The sequence below is a fragment of the Stegodyphus dumicola genome, chromosome 5, assembly GCF_044657685.1.
Source record: "Stegodyphus dumicola isolate Sdum_Otavi_A_Nest chromosome 5, ASM4465768v1".
NCBI classification, from domain to species: Eukaryota; Metazoa; Arthropoda; class Arachnida; order Araneae; family Eresidae; genus Stegodyphus; species Stegodyphus dumicola.
The window spans coordinates 73,657,424-73,674,245 of record NC_140772.1 but is presented as its reverse complement, the minus strand read 5'-3'; the positions used below and the strand labels follow the sequence as shown (position 1 = coordinate 73,674,245).

Here is a 16,822-nt window from a genome sequence, read left to right as displayed (position 1 = left end):
AAATAAGAAAAACTTGGACAACATGGTCTTCATGTGAGAATCATGTTTATTCTTTAGTGTGGTATATTTATGATATTGTTGAAGTGAATTTTATGATTGAAGAACGTGACATTTAATAAATAAAGGTAACCCACAAACGTTATAAAAAGCCTGTTTGAGCGTAATAATTCATATTTCCTTTTTTTTAAAATTATTTTTTATTTTTTCAACTGTGTTTAGTGTCGTATAGTTTTCTATATTTTTCAAATTTTAATAAAGGTATTGAGGTTTTATGTATCTTTGCTTTGTCGTGAAGTGAGAATTGAATTAATTGAATGAGAAATGTATCTTTAATGAAATTCGAGGAAATAATTTTAAATGAAATGCAGCAGAAAATGTGTATTATTTAATATACCATGCAAGGAAGTCATATGGTGTACACATCAGTTTTTTTTTTACAGTAAGTTTATAATCCTAAAATGAAAATTTACATTTTCTGAATGTTAAATTTCAATTTATACTGGAAATCATCATTCTTCATTTTTATTGATAATATTAGTTGCAAGATTTTCATTCTGTTTAATAAATAATTACTGTATTAAAATTTAAATGGGTGCATTTAGAAAGTAAATAAAGGCTATCTTTTGCCTCTGCTTAATAGTTTCTTAAATGTTGATTAATATTCATTTGTATGTATAATTTTTTTACAGAATTGATGAAATTATTGAATGTTCTGATGGTATAATGGTTGCTAGAGGAGATTTAGGTATTGAAATTCCAACTGAAAAAGTATTTTTGGCCCAGAAGATGATGATAGCGAAGTGCAACATAGCAGGAAAGCCAGTTATTTGTGCTACGCAGGTATAACAATATTATTACTATTACATTAACTACTATATAGTAACTTCAACTATTGTGTTATGTAACTTTGAATCATCATTTTACTTAGATGATATTCTTTACTAAAGGAAAATATCATAAATACATGTAAACTATTTCACATCAGAATTATGTATTTAATATTAAATAATGTAAACTGTATTAGAGACTATGTCACACAGATTTATTATCATGTTTGATTTAACCAGCTGATGACTGAACTATATAGAGCAAAGTGATGATTCAAATTATATTTCTTAATCATTTTTTAGATGTTATTTTCTTTTGAAAAATTGCATTATATGTTATATATTCTTAGTAGGTAATTATTTCATAAGACACTGTATTAAACTATATGCTACTTTATTATATACAAAAAATATCATCCTCGCTCGCATATATATCTTACAACTATTCACATTCCAGTCTGGTTCTGGTTTACAATTACTTCGCGCTCTTGCGATGCTTGGTACTACTCCAGGTTTAAGTCAGATTATGATTAAGTTCTCGATGCACCACATCCCTCCCCCTTTATCACAACTGCAGTCTATCTAGGGGACGTCGAATTCTACTGGACCCATGTGAAGGTTGTGGCACAGCAGGTTTCTTTGGTAACGTACTTGTATCAGCAGTAGGTTTGGTGGATGGAACATCTAGTAAAACCTCAGGCTTGGAAGACGACACTGACTCATTTGCCTGGTGGCTATTGTCTTTGGATGGTTCTGAAACTCCACTCTTATCAGGCTCTTTGGAAATCAAGAGAGCTGGAGGTGGATGTATGAACCCCTCATCTGTTATGGTTCCTCTAATCATGCCTTTGATCAACATGTCGTCGTCATAGATGACCATCTACATTTATGGTGTAATGAAGCTGCCCGTTCTTGGATTGGACGTTCCAAATCTCAATCGTCTGTCACCTTGACGATAATTTCTTACTGTCACTTTATCGCCAACTCTAAATCCTAGCTCTGCAAACTTGTAGGTTCCTTTTCAAACTCTGTCTTCTACCCTCCTTTTGAGATCTGTTCTCAATAAATCTATTCTTGTTCGAATTTACCTCTTCAGCATTAGCATTGCAGGACTCTGTAGAGTAACTAAATTTGGAACTTTTACATAAAAAATGTACTGAGTTTTTATCTCAAAGTTTCCTGGATAATTTTGCACTGTTCTTAAAGATTGTTTTACTGCAAACACATACCGTTCAGCCAGTCCATTACTAGATGGTTTAAATGGTGCTGTAGTTTTGTGTTTGATTCCGTTATTCTGTAGAAATATCTTAAACTCATGTGAAGTGAATTGTGGCCCGTTATCATTTACTAACAATATTGGTAATCCAAATCGTGCAAAAAAAGTTCTGTAAACTTTCTATTGTTTTGAAAGTCGAGCTTAATTTCATTGGATAGGCTTCTAGCCATTTTGAGTGAGCATCGACGATTATCAGAAAGATACGCTGAAAAATAGATCCTGCATAATCGATGTGATTACATTCCATTGGAGTGCTTGGGTACTCCAATGATGAACTTTTACCTTAGGAGGATCTATTTTATGGTTTGCACATTCAGAACAGTTTTTAGGAGTATGTTCGATATCTTTATCTATACCATTCCAAAACACATAAGATCTAACAATCTCTTTCATCTTTACAGTCCCTAAATGTCTGTGATGTAACTCTTTCAAAACATTTTCACGGTATCGTTCTGGAATACAAACATGTTGACCATACATTATACAGCCATCTTGGAGATTATACTCCATCTCCCTTCCTTTTAATTCACTGCTACTTTAAAGTATTCATAGCAGAGGACTGAGTTCTGCATCAATTTCAGTTTCTTTAGCAAACTCTCTGGCTGTGATCAGAAGAGTTTCAATCTGTTGTACTTGAAAAATAGTGACATCATCCTGAATACAGTTGCTCTGAGTTCATCAGCAATTGTAATAGAAAATCAGCATTACCATGCTCATTTCATTTACAGTAAATAATGTCAAATTGGAATGACAATTTTTTTTTTTTTTTTTTTTTTTTTTTTGTTTTTGTTTTGTTGTTGTTGTATGGAAAGCAACAGGAGTTATACAGTTGCACTCATTTTTATTTAATTATCCTTTAGTCTTTTACTTCATTTTGTTAAAATTCCATCTTTTGTTTCCCCTTCCCTCTCCTTTTTGATTAATTTTCATATTTCATATGCAATTTGTAGAGAACATATATCAGTCAAGATTTTAATATTTGTGATATGAATTTCACATAATACATACTGTAAAAGCCCTTATTTTCGCGAGCCCGTCGTAATTGCGAAACTTTAAGTCTTGAAACTTTCAGTTCTGTTCATATAAAATTTGAGAAATTTTCAGTTCGCAAAACCACCGATATATTCATTTTCGTGAAAATTGCGGCCCACAAAAATAAGGGTCTTTACAGTATATGGCATGTGACACATATATGCACATATATATAAAATATGTGCATATATGTGTCACAATGTATGTATATATGTGAAATAAATTTCTATGCCATAAATTTCATATAAATATATAGTTTTTATTTTTAATAGTTACTGCACATGTCTTATATGCAAACTTCTTTTTCAGATGTTGGAAAGTATGGTGAAGAAACCAAGACCGACTAGAGCTGAGAGTTCTGATGTTGCCAATGCTGTTCTTGATGGGGCAGACTGTGTTATGTTATCAGGAGAAACGGCAAAGGGAGATTATCCTGTTGCTGCTGTGAAAACAATGCATGCCATATGCTGTGAAGCAGAAGCTGCAGTTTTCCATAAGAATGTCTTCAGTGAGCTTATGTTAAAAACAAAAATTCCCACCGATGCTACGACAGCTGTTGCTATAGCTTCTGTAAATGCTGCTATGAAATCTCTAGCAGCTGCCATCATAGTTCTAACTACCACAGGAAGGTAAATAAAATATTTTTATGACTTTTAATGTAATAAACGTACCATACTGGCAGAAGACTGAAGGAACAGACCACTCTTTATTAAATAATCAACACATACAAAGTATAGCTATAGCATATAAATAACCTGATGTGGCTAGCTCATGACCTTCCGCCAACTCAATACAGTCCGTCCGTTAAAGTTAAGGTGCACTTTTGATCGGTCACAGGAAAGCAACAAAACAAGATAGAAATGAAAAATTTTCACCAATCAAAAGAAAACCTCTTGAAGTTTTCATACCATTTCAGTGCAGTTCGATGTGGGTTCCATCTGTGCTGTCACAGTCTACTCCACAAAGAAAAATGGTTCTATCACTTTATCATGCATCAGATCACACTACATGTTCACTTTAGGGCTGTTACATTCATACTCTACATAGGCATGAGGATTTTCAGCAGCCCATATTCAGATGTTATGGCGATGAACATGCCCACTAACATGGAATGTCGTCTCATCGATAAACATAATCTTTTGCAGAAATCTGTTATCATTGTCGATCTCATGAAGCATATCTGTAGCAAATGCAAATCGTTTGGGTCTATCCTTCGGTTTGATAGCATGCAACAGCTGCAGGTTGTAAGGGCTTCTTAGGTAACTCTTCCATATAGCCTCTACAGACTCGTCACTGACTGATGGCCTGCCAAAATGGGGTTTGTCCAACAAACTGCCGGTATCCTTCAACTGTTTATCCCACTGATTAATGTTATTGCTATGTGGTGGCAGTTCGTTGCACATGCGGCAATATTCATGTTATGCTTTGGTTACCAATTCAAATTTGGCAAGCAACAGAACACACTGAATTTTCCTCTCTATGTCCACATCTTGACTAGCGTGGGTGTGGATGGACCGATGATCTGCTTTGCAATTCGCAGTGTTTGCATCATCATTTGTGTGCGCACATGCTTGCACATCATACTACGGAAATTTGGAGAGTTTTCCTTTTGTTTGGTGAAGATTTCTATCTTGTTTTGTTGCTATGTGCAGTTCTGAAAGATCATCGTATTTCACTGGAATGCTGTAGTTCTAAATATTTTCTCATAAAACATTTTAATTATCTCAAATTGGATTTAGAAAAACTTAATAGGAAAACAACCCCATCATAAGTTGTTCCAGTTTTTAAAAGATATTGGTTTCACCATAAATTATAAACTGTTTTTATTCTCAGTTTTAAAACCTCAGCCTAAACTATATCGTAACTGCATGCATGCAGTTTTTTAACATACTTTTTAATCTTTGCTTCAGCCATTGGTTTGGTGCAGATAACTTTGTAAGGTTTTTGCCAGCAATTCCAATACAAGCAAATATATTAAAAACATGGTGAAGATCTTATTATTGTTTGTGGCACCGTATTTATTCATTACTGGGTTTAAACTGCACTGTCTAGCAACAGTTTTTTTTTTTAAATAGTTTAGTGGGAAAGACATCTATAAGGAGTACCTATTTCCAAGGACAACAAAGTCTTAAATAGAGAGCTGTAAAACTGTTCATGTTTTAGATGTTTTAAGGAGGATCTTTAGTCTTATATGATTGTATGCCTTTTCATGTCTGCCATTTTTCTCAATTTACTTGAACTTTCTGGTTAGCTGATTGCCATATAGTCTGCCTTTTATTGCATGTAGCTGTCGCATTTGTATGAAAACCTCAAGAATTTTGGGCAAGAAATTTTGGGTAATTTTGATCATTTGGGAAGGTTCTCCCTCCCTAAAAGGTGTAATATGATCAAAATTATCATGAACTGAAAGCCTACTCTATTTTGTACATTTCTTTAACTTAGATTATGGGTCTACAATCAACCACTCTTCAGCTATTTAGTGCTGCAATCTTTTTGTTTTTTTTAGTCTAATCTATCTTTTTTCAGTAATATAATTTATTTTAAGAATCTTGTATATGAAAGTGATGAATTAAAGAAAGAAACTAGGCTCCTAGTGATATGTGCCATCTATCAGTCTGGAATTGCTTAAATGCACAGTAAAATGTTTATAATTTTGATAACAAATATGAGACATGATTTGAAGGATTAAAAGAAAAGAAATTAGCCTCATCCTTTTTATATCTGTGTGTGAATTAAAATGCAAATTTTCTGTGTATTCATACTCAATGAAACAGCCCAAACATAATGTTTAAAGTATTACTTCAACTTTTATCGAGGAAGGAAAAGGTGTTTCTAAATTTTTGTATTATGAATTTTTAACATCTGCTGAATCTTGGATTACTTGTATCATTATGATCTTAAAGGTTATTTGTACTCCAGGTAAAAATTATTTTCAAATTTTTTTTAAATACATTTTTGCATTTTTTCAGGACTGCTCATATGATATCAAAATATCGCCCACGGTGTCCTATTATTGCTATTTCCAGGGTAGGCTTGACTACTAGGCAAGCACACCTTTACAGAGGCATAGCTCCTATCCATTTTACTGGTAAGTTGTAAACATTATTTTGCAGTTTTAAAAAGAAAAAAAAAAAAGTAGAAATTGTTATTTATTTTTACAAATTAAATGAGGGTAGTTTAAAATATTATTTACATTTTATGAGAGAGAAAAGGCAATTCATATGTAAGTAATTTTATTAAGTATTTTAGATTAATTATTTGGAAGTATTAACACATAGTAGAATCTTTAACCCCTTCGAGCCGGATGGTGCAAACGCGCGCTTATCGCGGAGGCCGGCAGTGTCTTACGCGAGCGTCTGTCCAGGGCCGGGGACTTTTTTGCTACTAAGCCTAAATCCATGAAATTTCCGAAGTATCAACGCATTGTTTAATAATGCTCCATAGAGTATTTAAATGGCTTATGCTTTATAGATATTTTTATACTATATACGTTAATTACCTTATTTCTTGTTTAAATGCATGTTTTACACATTTTATTTTCATTACTCACCATTTTATGACTTTTAACATTATACATCTGAAAACTAAATATATTACTTAAAATTCTCTTTTCGTATGAAAAATTTGAAAACAGGGATCTACACACAGTCCTACGTTACATTCCTTGCACTTGTAATAACTCATTTGCCGTTTTGGAGGATTTTTCCGGGAATGTGAACAAACGAAGCATCGTCGTCTCATTTCCTTATCAGTCTCTTCTGAACAAAGTTTTGGAAAATTTCTTTCAGTTAATCTTTCAAAATCAATATCAGAATATCTGAATTTCAGAATCAATATCTGAAATATTTTGCATCATTTCTATTTCATGCCCTGTTAAACGTTTTCGACGCTTCGACTTTGCAACAGTAAAAACAGAAAGAATTCACGTCTAACAAGATCTAATTATTTTCTAAAAACTGAACTGCAAACCGAAATAAACAACGCTTTAGCGCAAATAAAACTTCTCTACTTAAATAAACAACTACCACGTGCGAATAAAGCGCGATTTAAAGAGACGTCATAAATCACGCCATTCGGAAACATTTATTTCCCCTTTTGTTTATATAATCAAAAACACGTGTATGTGAGTCACGCTTCTCTCATTTCGAGTAGAAGGTCTAATGTACATGTATCTGAAACCATATGGACATACAGTGCCATCTTGTGGCAGAAATTATGGTTTTTACAACATTCCAGGATACTGGCACAAATACGTGACAGTCGGTAGTGAATGGGAAAATGCTCTGGCACGCCTGCGTGTCGGCTGGGAGGTGAGTGTGTTCGTTTCTCGCATGTAGACGTGACAGTCGGCGTGAAGGGGTTAACTACCATGTCTTCAGAAATATAGAACTGTAAAATATAGAATATTTTGAAGTACATTGCTTGAAAATGAGAAATACTATGAATTTTTATTTATTCATTTTGAAAGTAAAGGTGTCTTATTTTGTGTAGTCAAATGAGAAGTTTTATTAGATTATTTTATTACAGAAAAATAATCAAAGCTGTCTGCTGAAGTTAAGTGATGCAAAAATGCCTTTAAGCGAGACTTTACAAAAACTACTTTGTACTTACTTAAAAGAAAAAAAAAAAAAAAACCCTCGTGTAATCAGTGCAATGTGCTATGATGCAGTCAAATCATTAAGTAAAATCCAGAATGAATTATCAACATTCTGCAGTCTTCACAAGATAATAAAGTTGCTCAGTAATATAGTGACATATCTCTCATAGACTTGTCACCTGACAACAATTTGTCTATGCAAGGCAATTTTCTTAATTTGCTCTGACCTACTAAGCCAGTCAAAGGGGGTGACATGGTTTGTACCTGATAGGAAACCTGTATCGGTCTAACAACAAACATGATTTGCAATTTTCTGCCTTTATTTTTTAGAGCTTAATATTTAAAAGAAGTTGCAATAATAGTAACAATAAGCATGAGGCTTGATAGTAGGCAAAGTAACAGTGATTAAAAATCTAAAAAATAAAGAAAAATTGTAAATTTAAAGAGTAATTAATGAAGCAGGAAGGGAAAGCAAATAACTGTGAAATAAAATTCATGTATATTTAATCATCTATTTACATGAAAGCATACTTTTGCATGTGATTGGTTTCTGGAAATGTATGCAAATGTTGAATGTTCAAAAGAAGGATCACGAAGATTTTTAATTAAAAATTTTTTAAATTTTATTAAAAAATATTAATAGTATTATTCATTTATCATTATGCATAATTAAGTTGGTTGTTTTAGTGCTTTCTGGTGTTTTGTTTATAAACTTGTCAAGAGTCAGTTGAATACCAGTCTTTTTTGTCCCCTTTCCATTATAAAGGGCTCTGTAACATGTGTCTTTCTCAATTGCCGTAGTACTCAAGATATAAATTTTCCATTGTGGCCACATGCTTCAATGATAGTCAAACATTTATCAAAATGCAAGAAAGCTTCATTTATAATTTTGATTGTCAACGTCTTGACTATATTTTATCAGCTTTTACCTCGCTTTCATTTGTGTATTTTATTTAACTCTTTTTGGTCAAATAGCTATTCATTTGATAGAGATACTGAGTGAAATTCAGTCATTAATATCTTTGTTATTGGCATCCAAGTTTAATACATTCGTTAGGCTAACTGGTATTTCATCTATGATAGTTTGCAGAGTTTTTAAGAATTTATGAACTCATTCATCATTTGTGGGCATTAATTGTTCAGGACTCTTTCATTGTTGACTTTTTTGTTTCAGCCCATGAGACTCCAGAGTTATTTATTGTATTCTGTATGTAATAGCTCTTCCAAAAACTTGTTAATGTGGGCCCACCTTCTGTGTTAGTTGCTTTGATGGCCTGATTCATTATTTTCCTCATATATATCCTTTAAACATAGCTATCACTGAACTGTATGAGGCAAGTATTAGTGGGAGGAAGAAATACAACATTAATTTTTAGTTGTCTTGAGGTATTAGTTTGATGCTGATCATCAATCCATGATGATAAAGATCTTAATGCTATGCCTTGGAAGCAGACTTTGAAGAGATATTTCCACAATTATGAATGTCTTAATTTTATTCCTGTTTTTCAAAACTCACATATTATGGATCTGTTTATGTCATACAAACACCTGATTGGAAGCAAAAGATTCACCACTTTCAAAGCATCTAATTATTCCATCTTAGACTCAACTGTATAAAGCTTCTGTCCTTAATTTCATTTTATTTGTGTCAACACTGCAGTTTCTTCATTTCTCTTTATGAATTTATAAAGGAGAAATATTTAAACATAAACAAAATAAATTGGTAGAACATATCAACATATGCCCTGGTGTAAGACTACACCTGTTTAGTTACACTGTACACATTCGGCCCTGCCAATGGTACTTAGAATCTTAGTGGTGTCATAAACATTTTGAGAAGTCTGCTGTTCTAGGAGGCAATGTGTGAGTGAGCGCAAGCTACCACATCTGTGGAAACAACTGCATGAAAGTGAAAATTTTTTAAATATCGGCAAAAAGCTTTGAATTTTTTAAAATGTGTGAGAAAGTGAATTGTGTGAAAGTTTGAGGACTGCTTGTATATAATAAATTTATATAATATAATTTTAAAAATAAAAAACTGATATAAATAACTGATAATAATTTAAATATAAATAACTTATATAAAAATTGTATTTCACATGTGATAAAAAACTGGTGTAGCTAATAATTTGGCCTAGTATTATGTTTACGCACCTTGGGGCCCACGGTCAAGAAAGCAGATTTCGGGCATTGGCCCACTAGGGCTGTTACCCCACTGAGTTTATTTATTTAGAATAATGATTTAGGACATAAAGTGTTACAATATAATTTCAATACAATTTGAAATTCATAAATTAAATTGAGGTATCTGTTTTGATGCAACAAAAATAACAGATAAACATAATGAGAAAGATATAAGTACTAGGAACACAATTTTTAATGAACTGTATTTATAATATTAAAGAGGTGTCCATGAGGTCAACTCATTTGTGGGTAACAAAAAAATACACTCGGTAATAATCTGAGAGCTCAGGGATTTGAGAATGCAAAAATTAGGTGTACAGAAAATAATTTTGGCAAGAAATAAATACAATTTTTATAAAAATATTGTTAAGAATTTTTATACATATTACAATAATTTTAGTGAAGTTATGTTTAGTATTTTTTGTATAATGTAACATGAAAATCTAAAGAGGAAGTTTTGCTGGGAAAGTAAGAACACAGAGGCAAGTTTATTTAGCAATGAGTAAATAGCTATCTCTCTAAACTAGCGATGGTTTTGGCAACTAATTTTGTCAGCAAATTTGGCAAAAATTCACCAAAACTCACCAAACTTGGAGACGTTTTGGTCTGTTCCATGTTTAACTGTAATTGGTATTGTGATAACTAATTGGTATTATGAAAAAAGTGATTAATCTAGTTATGTAACTGTAACCATATTTGGACCTCATATGCTTTCCAGTAATTATGAGGAGTAAAAGGTACTGGAGATCACTTAGTGGCTGGGGGAAAACTATATGAGACTGGGAAGAGAATAAGTTTCTCAGTAGTTGTTATTTTAGCATGAGTTTGGAGTACTGAGATATCTCTCTTCCCTTCACTTTCTGGATGTGCCTTGCATTCTGTTGTGTTTAATGTTCTTAGTAGTTTGAAGTAGAACTACTGATTGTATTCTGTGGTACTGTAAAGAGCTGTATGAGTATTTTTGTGGAAAGTTAAAGAACTATAAAGTGCTTGTTTTGGTAAAAATAAATTTTATCAAACTATCATTAGTTCTGTGTACATTCCATCTATTATGAACCCATAGGTATGTAACAATATTTAAACTGGTTGGTTTAAAATAGTTACAGTAATAAGTACAATACACAGTTACAATAAGTCTTTAGCAACAATGTATCGCATCATGGTCAAAGCTCACGACTAGCACAAGCAACTAAAATATGTGTAGTAGGCACTTTAGTTCTTGAGAGATATTTGCATAGCCACATGTCTTCTCATATAGGTGGGCTTTAGCTATTTGTTGGCTGAAGGGGGGAAAATAATTAGAAAAGTCATATTATTCTTTTTTCAGTTTCACTTTCTTTTATTTTTTATTTGCATAACAATCTGACTCTTTGTTTTTATTTATATAATTAAGAAACTGCTGAATATAAATAGAATAATTTTAAATAGCTTCAATTTTTAGCCCAAAGGGCTATTAGTCTCAAAAATGACATTTTATGGCGATTCACTATAAAGGTCCGTTTCGCTTTTCAAATTGTTGCCACAAATATTATAGCCCTGCATTATATTTAAAGAAACTGAATAATCAAGAATCCGCATGAATGCATCTGTTTCTCGCCTTGTGAAAAAACAATAGTACCAAAAACATAAACCTGCACTCAAATACGGGCACCTGGAAGCCCGAATTTAGAATTTGTTTTATTGTCTATTTCATATTTTGTAAAATTTTAACGAATTTTTGATTAATAAACTCAACAATTTCAAGCTGAGCAATGGCAACACTGTATGAAATAAAACATTATTAACTCCAGTGTGGGAGACTTTTTATCCGAAATTCTAAAGACATGCTGTTTTCAAATATTTTGTGATTTTTCTGCTGAATCGAATTTTATGTGATGTAAGCAAGCACCAAGAACATGATATTTAATAAATAAACACACAAACGTTAATAATAAAAAGACAAAAGTTTTGCAAAGCCATCTTGGTAAAAAGCTGGACACTGATATGATGAACTGAGAAAAGACTGGAAAAAAAAAAAAAAAAAAAAAAAAAACAGAAAATACGCCAACTTCTAACTCTGCATTGGGAATTCTAAATGTATACTGCTACGCTACTTTTAAAATTTTGCTGTTGAACTATATATGGCATAAGTGTGAAGAAAATTATGCTTAAGCTAAAAAGACCAAAAGAAAAAAATGCATTAGTAGAAGTGAGTATAACTAACAGTCTGATAGGCTGTGAGCTCAGCAATTTTAAAAAAAAAAAAAAAAAAAAAAAAAAAAAAAAAAACTTCAGTGACCGTTTAAATCTGAAGCTTTTCAAATTTTTTTATTTATTAATTATAGATTTATTGAAATAATTACCTACTGATTAAGTTGCATTTTATATAATGTATGCTTACTGACTGAGTACACTTGAATTATTTTTTCTATTGTTTTAACATGAATTTTTTAAAGGCAGTACTGGTTGCTGTTTGATATGATTTTTTTAATAATATATTTAATGTTGAAGATATTATAATCATTTGATGATTGTTCATTGAATTTTGCATAACAAATGAATTTCAAAATAGACTTGCATATATAAACATATTTACTTATTAAACGTTTAAGTGGTAAACAGTAGATTCCGAAATATTTCCAAGTCACTGCTAAAATCACCACTGAAGAAGTTACAACTTTAAAAAATGCTATGCTTAAAGAATTATGTAATGTGTATCAGAAATGATACAACCAGACACCTAGATTTTGATGAAACGATTAAAAAAATTATGAAAATTAAAATTCCCACATCCTATTTTTTAAAATGTATAAAAATATTTTATACAGTAAAATATTTAATTTGTGTAAAACTGAATATTTTATGTTATACAATATTTAATTGTAGCTTCTGGTGTTGGAGAAATGTACCTTATTTCTGAATTATTGATCCTAAACATGTACTAAAAATGTTTTTCTGAAACATAGAGAATATTGAGAAACAATTTCAACAGTGAAGTAGAAGAGTTCCATAAATTCAAAATTTAACTGAAATTGTGGTCACTACAAAGTTGATGAAATATTTATTGCTTTTTATCCTTTACATGCAGAATGAAGGTTAGATCACTTTTCAATTGTCTTAGATCACTTTTCAACACACATCACAAAGCAAGTTAAACATTTTTCACTCTGATTTAGGTAGACACAACATAGGTTTCTTATTTTGGCAATTAATGATTCTGTATTGAATAAAATAACATTTGTAATTAACTTCATAGCTGGTTATATGAAACTATTAATTATGGTCTTAACTACAGATATCTTTCTGCATTTTACAATCACACACACATAGAGCTGGACCTTTTACTCTAGTGTGACCATTTAACTATTTAAACTTTAAAACCCATTCTATTATTAATGCAGAAACTTAATTTAATAAAATACTTTACATTATTTTTTAAACTTTGTAATTGGAAGTATATATTGCTAGAATGAATACTTTGCTCTAAAGCATCTGATTACCTGATCAGTTGGAATATTACAATATTAAATATACACAGGGTTTTTTCAAACACTGTGTTTATATAACATTTTAATATTCCAAGTCACAAGCATGAACTCTGATCATTTTTTAGTCTGAGATTTATTTTGAAAATTTATTCCTATATTAAATTGTAATCCCAGATAGCCACCATATTAATTGGCAGCATATATTATGAACCAGTCTTATAACACATGTTAAAAATATCATACATGATATAATAACATGCAAAACTTTTGCTTTTTTGTCTTAAATTAGATGAGAAACTGTCCTTGCATTTCAATATATTCCCAACTCATTTCATTTTCTGTTGCAGCTGAAAGGTTGCCAGAATGGACCCAAGATGTAGATGCTCGAATTCAGTATGCAGTTGATTTTGCCAAGAAAAGGAACTATCTCAAGAGTGGTGATAATATTGTCATTGTCACTGGCTGGCGGGAAGGAGCTGGTGCTACAAACACAATGAGAATCATCACTGTTCAATGATGAACAAATCTTGCACTGCCCTTGTTTCATTTAGTTTTTGCATTGCTAGTCCTGTTGTGTTTCAACCAAGAATTCATATGTAATTTATCTGATATACTCGCATGCTGTAAGATTAATTTACAACTATTGCTTCACCCTTTTTGTTTCTTTTAAGTCTTCTTTCTTTCATACTTTTGTTTCTTCATTGTTTGACACAAAAGACTTGACTATGGAATGATGTTGCCTGTTCCTGTTTCATGTTTCAAAATTTGAGACTTGTCCCATATAAATACATGTAATTTATAAATTGTTGTTAAAACTGCTGTTTGAAGCAGTCTGTTTAATATGGTGTTTTTAGGGTTAGCAATCTGTGATAACTTCTTCAAAAATAAATAGTTTGTTCAAATTTTGTTTTTCATTTACTAGCCTTTAAAAAATCACTTCTCCAGTACGCACATATTGAATTTGATTTGATTAACTGTTAAAGCTATTAAATTACACAATATTTCCATGTTGGAACTCCCAAGTTTTACATACGACACCTTAAAATGCACTTACAGGTTACTTCTGAAATTTTGCTAATTCTATGCATTTTGTATTAGGATTTATAGTATGCATATTTTTTCATAATTCATAAATTACATTAACTGTTTTTACTTTAAAAAATAAAAATCAATGTATTTCATTGCAATATCAATGTGTTTTATTGCCAGTTTGTCAAGTTTATTCTTTGTACTTGGTGTACTTAGCATACATATGCAGCAGCAATGAATTAAGCACATTTCTCTTGCCTTTCAACTCATAAATATGACTGACTGCATTAGTCAACATTACTTCATTTTTAGGTAGCAGAAAAAATTGCCTGCAATATTCTCTTCCATAATAGTATTTCATAACAGTCTGGAAAGCAAGCATTCGCGTAATGTACACCGCCCCTCCCCCCCAAAAAAAAAAAGAAAAGAAAAAAAAGAAAAAGAAAAAGGGTCAGTTCTGTCTCCATCTCCATTCGGCCAATTGGCGAAATTCATCTTGCATTTTTCATGTCGTGAAAGTGTGACTTAAGTGCATTTTTCTAACATGTATTTTGAAACAAAATCTGACTTTCTCTGAAATAGTGCCAATTTTTTTTCTATATTTCAGTTTTAGACTCGTGTTATGCCTGAAAACCAAATTTTGTAAAATTTGGTAAAAGACATTCTGAGTAATTCCAAAATATAGTTTGGTGCACTTTACTTTCTGCCAAGAGTTAATTTACGTACTGAACTTCTCCATTTATTTTAACGTTTTAGCTTTCCCTTTCATTCTGGATGTGAAAACAATATTTAGTTTCTTCTCTCTTTGAAATATTTTTATAATATATTTTTTAATCATAGTTTTTAATTTTGGATTTTTCTTTTTAAAGAATTTTAATGATTTGAGTTGCATGGTTGAATTTTTTCAAATAGTTGTTTTAAAAATTTCTATTTATTCATCTGGAGTGAGTACTTTATTCATGTTTATTCATATAAATGATTTTTTTAATTTGATTTTCTTTGTGATTTCCATTTCTTTTGAAAGAATATGCAACCTTGTTTTCCTCATGATGCCTTTGAAAACTGCATTTTGCACTGAAAGAGAAAATGTCACAGAGCAGGATTTATGTCTTTCAATTGGCCATTCAGAAAAGATACATAAATGAGAAAAATACATAATCTACATTTTAATTTAGAGTGATATGCATTCAAACAAACTGCCACAGTTTTATCACTGTACCATTGCTTTATAGAATTTATACTTCATTTAGTTTGTTGAACTATTATCCGTATTTTCTGAATAAGTGCAAATTTTTCATTTTCTAATTGCAAAAATCAAATAGCAAAACATAAAAAATGATTACATTTTATGCAAATAAATAATAAAAAATATTTTATTTTGAAGCCTTTAATTTTTTTTCTTAATGGTTTATTGCCTTAAGAAAAGCTTAATGCCTTAATGATTTTCTGAGTGTTCACACAAGAATGTTAAATTTTTTTGGCAGTTCTATTTCCATAAATTATTTGCTTTAATCAAATTCCTTTTAGCCTTTAGTTTTGTTTTTCAGGGAGACTGCTCTTCAGTCTCCCTGAAGACTCCTTTAGTCTCCTAGACATTACTTTTATTATATTTTGCTTTCATCACGGCATGTTTATCAAGTAACTTGAGTAATGACTCATGCAGCAATCCCCCCAAATTTTTTTTTTTTTAGATTAATAATTTAACAATAAAGAGTATGGTAACATTTTATGTTGTACACTTGTGTGTATACGAACCAGTTTTCTCAAAAAGTCCTCCATGAAGGCATCCTTTCCTTAAGGCAGGTAGCCCTCGAGTGCTTTGCCGTAATCTAATAAACCAAACCAATGTTGTACACTTGGCAATGATTAGAGATTTAAGTTAAATGCGCTAAGAAATATTGACGACAACAAAATTTAACAAAATTCTTTCAATATGCTAAAAATAGATTTTGTTAATGATACTCATAAACCAAAAGATTACTTTTAATGCTATTTAAATTAATAACTGATTTGTTTTTCAAGTAAATCCAGAACCAGCGCCAGAGCTTGTATGGCCGCATCACCGGGCGGCAGAATTTAGAGAAGCACCAAGCAACAAAACTAAGGGATCAAAATATTTTTAGAGTTTAGGGGCTTCAAAAGTTTAGAACTTAGGAAGGCGGTTGGTAGCAAAATTTAGGACACACAGAGGCTGCATCTGGCAGTAAGATATCTAGAGCTGGACTTCGATAAGCCTTAAATATATGTGGCAATTTATTTATTCCAAACTCAGATAAGCCTTAAGCATGTGCAAGAAATAGACGTAAGTATAATAAACTAAACACAATCAGGCATAACTGTCTCAGTGCATGATAGAAGCAAGAGAAAATTTAGCGGAACAACTTTTGTCACCAATCTCATGAGACATAGC

The 16,822-nt window shown here is 31.4% G+C and overlaps 1 protein-coding gene across 2 annotated transcripts in view; it reads left to right on the top strand.

Moving 5' to 3' along the window:
* Window positions 1-14,285, top strand: part of LOC118197869 (pyruvate kinase PKM-like) — a 118,977-nt gene extending 104,692 nt beyond the window's left edge. For both annotated transcript variants that reach the window (XM_085816773.1, XM_085816774.1), the window contains exons 8-11: window positions 690-840; window positions 3,445-3,764; window positions 6,105-6,223; window positions 13,731-14,285. In XM_085816773.1, the coding sequence (XP_085672899.1) occupies window positions 690-840; window positions 3,445-3,764; window positions 6,105-6,223; window positions 13,731-13,900 (760 nt within the window). In that variant the 3' untranslated portion in view covers window positions 13,901-14,285. The remainder of the gene's footprint in view (window positions 1-689; window positions 841-3,444; window positions 3,765-6,104; window positions 6,224-13,730) is intronic.
* The last annotated feature ends 2,537 nt before the right edge of the window (window positions 14,286-16,822 follow it).